The sequence below is a fragment of the Schistocerca serialis genome, chromosome 2, assembly GCF_023864345.2.
Source record: "Schistocerca serialis cubense isolate TAMUIC-IGC-003099 chromosome 2, iqSchSeri2.2, whole genome shotgun sequence".
Taxonomy (NCBI): Eukaryota; Metazoa; Arthropoda; class Insecta; order Orthoptera; family Acrididae; genus Schistocerca; species Schistocerca serialis.
Window position 1 is genome coordinate 586,031,929 of NC_064639.1, and position 6,998 is coordinate 586,038,926.

The 6,998-nt window shown below is 38.9% G+C and overlaps 1 protein-coding gene across 1 annotated transcript in view; it reads right to left on the reverse strand.

Annotated features, from left to right (window-relative positions):
- The window catches only part of LOC126457604 (protein lin-54 homolog), a 275,865-nt gene extending 269,418 nt beyond the window's left edge, over positions 1-6,447 (reverse strand). The window contains exons 1-2 of the mRNA XM_050094052.1: positions 6,174-6,447; positions 4,577-5,427 (exon numbers count right to left, since the gene is read on the reverse strand). Coding sequence (XP_049950009.1) covers positions 4,577-5,427; positions 6,174-6,192 — 870 coding nt within the window. The 5' untranslated portion in view covers positions 6,193-6,447. The remainder of the gene's footprint in view (positions 1-4,576; positions 5,428-6,173) is intronic.
- Positions 6,448-6,998: the final 551 nt, after the last annotated feature.

Genomic DNA, 6,998 nt, shown 5'->3' on the forward strand with positions numbered 1-6,998 from the left:
TTTCAGCTGCTTCCTTTGAGATTCATGTACTACAACAATTTTATTAGTGACTGGAAATGTGAGAAATGAATTCTCAAGCAAGCAACTATTCCCGATCTAAAATAGCTATGATTTTGCAACTTGCTGTCCTGATAACTTTTTGTTTAGAGCAAAGAAGTAACACCAATGAAGATCAGAAAGCTAGGCTCATAGCAAAACGTCTCTTCAAACTTGTTAAGAAAATTTTGTCATGACATTTCCCATGTTGACACAAGGAATATGTTAGTCAATGAAAGGAAATGGAAACATTATTTATCAGTGCATTGTCTGTATCCCTGTCAGAAAATTAGTGAAAGATTAGCTTTTCAGTTAATGTATTTACTACGTTATCAGCCTTAAAGTTACAAAAAATATCAAATGTACTAAAGTATGCTTGTATTTGACACAAAGTTTACATCACTGAAAAGAATGCATTAAGGCTAACATTAATACATACTTTCACTTTAGTGTCATTTCAATTAATGTGGAAAAAAAATCGAAGTACATCTACATGGATACTCTGCAAATCACACTTAAGTTCCTGGCAGAGGGTTCAGCGAACCACCGTCACAATAATTCTCTATTATTCCAATCGCGAACAGTGGAGGGGGGGGGGGGGGGGGGGGGGGGGGGGGAAACCACCCATATCTTTCCGAGCAATCTCTGATTTCCACTGCTTTATTACGATGATCGTTTCTCTCTATGTAGGCCACCATCAACGAAATATTTTCGAATTCGAAGCAGAAAGTTGGTGATTAAAATTTAATGAGGAGATTCCACCACAACGAAAAATGCCTTTGTTTTGATTATGTCCATCTCCAATCCCGTATCGTGCCAGTGACAAACTCTCTCCATTTTAGGATAATACAAAATGTACCGTTCTTCTTTGAACTTTCTCAATATACTCCGTTAACCCTTTCTGGTAAGGATCTCACACCACGCAGCAGTACTCCAAAAGAGGATAGACAAACATGGTGTATGCAGTCTCTTTAATTGATGTGTCGCATCTTGTGAGTATTTTGCCAACAATACACAGTCTACCACTCATGAGTATGACCTCACACTTTCCATTATTGCCAATTTTTGCACCATACAAATATCTTTTCTAAATCATTTCGCAACTTGTTTTGGTCATCTAACTTACTAGATGATAAATGACTGCATCACCTGCTAATAACCTAATACGGCTGCTCAGATTGTCTCCTAAATTGTGTGTGTGTGTGTGTGTGTGTGTGTGTGTGTGTGTGTGTGTGTGTGTAGCTGCTTTACTAGCTGACTTTCCGTCACTTACTACGAACTGTGATCCCTGTGACAGGAAATCACGAATCCAGCCACATGACTGAGATGATATTCCATAAGCAAGCAATTTCACTACAAGCCACTCGTGTGGTGCAGTGTCAAAAACCTTCTGGAAACCTACAACCATAGAATCAATTTGAAATCCCTTGTCAACTGCACTCAAAACTTTGTGTGAGTAAAGAGATAGTTGTGCTTCACAAGAACAATGCTTTCTAAATGTGTGTTGCCTGTGTGTCTATAGACTGTTCTCTTCAATATAATTCATAATGTTCGAACACAATATATGTTCCAAAGTCCTGCTGCATACTGATGTTACTGATATGGGTCTATAATTCAGCAGATTACTCCAACTATCTTTCTTGAATATTGGTGTGACCTATGCAACTTTCCAGTCTTTGGGTACCGATCTTTCATCTAGTGAGCGGTTAACTGCTCTGTTTAATTACACTACAAAACAAGTTCAGGTTACCAAGATGGGTCACTACCCCGCATTGCATAGATTTGAAAATTGGCACAGTTATTTCAGCAGTGAATTAGGCCCCTAGTGGTACAGTAGAAAAAAAGTCCCTGCAGCTTCTAAAATGTTAAAAAGTCATTATGGAATTTAATTGGGTGTAAAGTTTGAAAAAACCTAGGGGGTTATAAATGAAATGCTTTAGAAGCACTACTTAACTAAGTTGTTGTAGAAATGCAGTGACTTTGCTGTTGTCTGTTGCTGTTGGCAGGGGTTTCCGCAGTTAGTTTTGGGAAGGCAACAACAAATTATGAGTCAAATGAAGGTAGCCACTGAGAATCTCCTCTGTAATTTTCTATGGTTTGTAAATAAATTTAGCTGGAATCTGTTCTACTATGTTTTCCTGCCCTCCAAAGTGTGCAGAGAGGAATTCATCGCAGGCCACATCAAACCCGTCAGAAGACTGATGACACTTGAACTTTCAGCAAAATTGGAAATAAAACACATAAGTACTGTTATTGCACTGGAGAACGCGTATCTCGGGCTATGCTATACATCAATCTATTATGGCAATTGTATTTTCATGTTAAGATTTGTAGGCTTCACAACTCACAAGCGAACATGAACATTGGTAAGTAACTTTAAAATTCACATTGTTAGATCACTGAAAGTTGTTCTGGTGCTCTCCATATCAAAACAAAATGTTGTCAATTTGTAGCTCCTGGTGAAAGAAGCCATTAGATCCAGCAATTCTCACTGCTTACCATATACTATCACCTAAGTAGTTACAACCAATGTCAATGAATTGCTGACAACAACATGTAATATAACAGCCTTCAACACCATAACAGCACTTCAGTCCAAAGTAGGCTAGTTTATGACTGGATGAGGATGCTCATATATGCTTTCATCATAGAGAGGAATCAACAGATTCTGCATCATTTCGACAAAAAATAAATAAAATAGTCGTACAACACAATAATGTCTACATCCAATTGACTTTGAAATGGATGATGAGCTAAACTATATGAGACAGAACAATTTGAAACTGAGTCATGAAAGAAGGATCTTTCCACAATGAATACTCCACAACAGTCACTTCCTTCTCAGCCTCAAAGTTCATGAGGACAATGTATGTGAAGACCTTAATAAATGATTATCAGCTGGTGGGATATCTCACTGAAATTTCAGTGAACCAGTTTACAATGTAAAAAAGGTTATATCCCAAAAAAGAAATGCAACACTGAAGATGTAGTTATTAACAAGATTGCAGCAATGGTGGTCTGGATCCTTGGTAAATTACAGTAACTCAGTGCAAGCACTTGATATCTCAATTGTTTGGATTACAATAAGTTCCTTAAAGAAGAAAAAACTGAATATATTCAACAGTTAAGATACATCTTCCAGACTGGGCCAGTTGGCACACTATGGCCTTATTCCCAACAGCATTATGTTTACAACTGTTCTTTCCTGCAACATATTCAGAAGGTCATCCAGCATTTGGCCGTAACATGTCAAGAGCTGAGTTTCTATGCACCTATTAGGTTCCTCAGCACTATTATACTCACTGTGGAGTGGTGCAATCATACTTTAATGTGTGTCACCACCTCTAACAGCATAGTATTCCCTTACTTTGGAAGAGCAGCAGTGCTGACAAACTGCCTGTTATGACAGGAAATGTCACTACAGTAACATAGGTGGCACTAAAAACCAATTCCTGGCATTGAATCACACATTGTCACTGGTGAACACACAGCAAGTGATGCACTTTCTACACACTAACTGCATTTGTTGGCATTATTACATGCAGCACAACATTTTCGGCACACCATGTTGGTAGACTAATGGTGCAAGGGCCTTTATTAGTTTTTCTCATATTTGTCAATGTATATCTGCGTTTCATTTTTATTATTCCAGTTTTGGCAGATTCCAGACATTCAGTTTCTGGAGTACGTGTCCTGATCTTACTCATTTACCCATAGAGTGCCTGTATAGTTTCCCCATTCAGTTAGTACTCCATTTGCACAAGGATAGTGAATGATATTGAATACGTCAAACACTGACCAATCCAGTTTACATTTAAGCAGTTATTCTTCCCTGCATTCCATACACGAATGGAACAGTAAGAAACTGTAATACATGTCACAATGGAATGTACCCTCTGCTGTGCACTTAACAGGGGCTTTCAGAATATCTATGTATACAACCTGTCAACATACATTATTTAAGTCTTATAACAACTTGCATGACTTTGCTTTTGTAACAAAGGCCTACACCCCTTGCTGTAATCCCAAAACATCTTACAGTGACATGTATAAGAAAGTCTACTACATGTAAAATTTAGAAATTTAATGAGCGGTCTGTCATACTTCAATGTAAAAAAGCAATCCCAGTCAACAAACGAGTCTTAAAATTCTACTGCATGCAGTTTTAAGCTGATACGGTGAAATTAAATATGGAATACATTTGCTGAACTACTGTTTTAAATCAACATCCCTACAATGTAACAAAATAATTCCCAATACTAGCATAATCTACTACCTAGCTATGTGGGCATCTATGCTCAGTACACCTGCTGATTAAAAAAAAAAGACCCACAAAACAATTTCTTCTTACTAAATAGCATGAAATTGTAGGTATCTACACTACACACTTTCTCATTTGTAAACACACACAGTGAACCAACTGGAAATTTAACATTAGCCCTCCATGTCTATGATGTAGATAAACATGGTACTTTTCCTCACAATATACAAAACTGTAACTAATAAAGTGTTTGTAAAAACAATTCTGGTGCATATTTACATTTCTTATCTGTCCAGATGTGGCAGCAGCTGGTCTCTTGACAGTGGCTTGCAAAGGTTTAATTCCCTGAAGTGCTGAAGAGGTAAAGTTGGTTGGAGATGTCATAGCTGCTTGCCTGTTCATATTTGTTGGACGTAGCTGAACTATATTACCATCCGATGACTTTGCTGTCACTAGTGTCTGAGTTATTGGCTGGAACTGAGGCATTGTGCCAATGGGTACGTTACCTGACATTCCTGCAATCTTTCCAACAATTTGTCCACCACTAACTGTAACATGTGTTTGTGAGAAACTTGTGGGTGTTAAACACGTACTTGATGCAACAGGAGACTGTATCACCACTATTGATGAACCAGCCTGTGGAGTTTTTGCATTCATAGGTGACGACGTAAACGCCAAACTGTTTCCATAGGAGGCTAAGTGATGGGAGGATGATGATAGTTGTAATGCATCAGCCTCAGGTGAGTCTGATATTCCCATGTCATTGATGTCCATATCATCAGTAGATTCTTCTTCCACAATATCTGGGAGGATAGAGCCTGGAGAATGGGGCACTTCATTTGGGTCATGTACACTTGTAACAATTTCCACAGATTCCACTGTTTCTTCTACACTTAGCACTTCACCAGCACTATCCAGAGCATCACCCAACGAACTTTCAACTTCAACAGTAGAATTCAAACAATCTAGTTCTGGTGGGAAATGGGCCAATGCTTCAAACTCTGATGGATTAAACTGATCATTTGAATGCTGATATGTGAGAGCACTGAGATCACCATCTGCAAGAGCACCAGCGTCCAGGCCTAAAGCTTCAACAATTGCTCTAGCCCCAGGTGGGGTTTCAGTACCTCCTGAAAACAAGATAAAGGTTTCATATATAAACTGTACATTACAAAACAAAATTATGAGCATTTCCATTAACATTTTGTTTTAGCGATGGTAAATAAAAATTTTAAAAAAATGGTGTAACACACAAGACTCATAAAATCGAACATATTTGCTAACATGGAGAGGAAGAGTTCTCTGGACGTCTTGATTCGTTCCTAAAATTCATTTCTGCCAGTCAGAAGTGAAGCTGGCGAAGTGATAGCTACATGAACTAGCGGGCTTTAACCCAATAATAACTACCTTATATGGAGGCACACTCTTCGAGGTGAATAAAAATCTATAGGCTGATGTCTCAATGACTGACACTTCTGTAGCAGAATCACAGATCCACAACTTAAATGACGCGCCATTTTCTGCCAGCAAGGCAGGAAATTTGAAATATTGCTTACAGTCAAGCAAAAACATTAACCATTAAGACGTTAACAGGTCGCTCTCGCAATTACAGAGTAACTGTACACTCAGTTTCTGATAACATACATTATTCCAATTTCTCACATCATTAGCTCAGTATGATATTCTAACCTATAGGGTGAGACCTAAATTTCAGCGCTAGATTGAAATGATGGGTGGGGGCTATTTCTGAGCCACCTCTGTACAGAAATAGGTTGATGCCACAACCAGAAGTGTTCCTTCAATAACGTGACATGCTGTCAGTCTGAGTACTACACATATCCCCCCACAAATATTCAACTCTGTAACAACACTTTACCTGTATCTGGAGCTGGCATTCTGTATTTGTTCAAAATCACGCGCCCACCATTACCATCCCACAATGCACTGGACCGCCGCGTATGAATGATTTCGAAGTATCTTACATTTATACACCATAATTAAGGCCTTGTGAAGAAATGGTCGACAATGTCAATATCAGACGAAATAGACCCATTCATGATAAGAACATCATCGCCTCCATTTTCAAACAAAGCGCGCACAGCAACATACTATTACGTCGAGCTACTTTGCACCTTCCGCGGTGCAACCATCTTCCACCAATCAGAATATAGTTCCAAAGATAGCAGTAAAGAAAGATACGCACTAAGGTAATTAGAACAATTCAGCAATACACCAATAAAGCGACAACTTTGACCTGTTCGCATATCATCTCTGAGTAAGTACAGTGCTATGCTTTACCGTGTTTGTCAGAAGCCAGCGTACACTTACCCAGAAACAGTTTGCTGGTCTTGTTTGTACCTCTACGTGATTTAATAAGTTATGACGTTCGACAAAGATCTCACACGCTAAAGTAAGAACAAATGAGAACTCCAAAAATAGTGACGGCCGAGTGTGCCTTACAGGCTAGTCCACAAACTACGATCAGTCTGTATACAAATCTGTCCAGGTAAATCACAGCATGAGCGTGTGGACTTGGAATCGCTACACATTGCGCCCTTGAAACATGCCTGAGTCAGCTATTTGTTCGGTCTAGTTCTTCACGTGTTTGCGAAGATACTGAATTCTAAAGGCTGGTCCATAGACAGCAATCTGCCTGTGCAGATGATTACGATTGCAATAAATCACCGCAATTCTTCGCGAC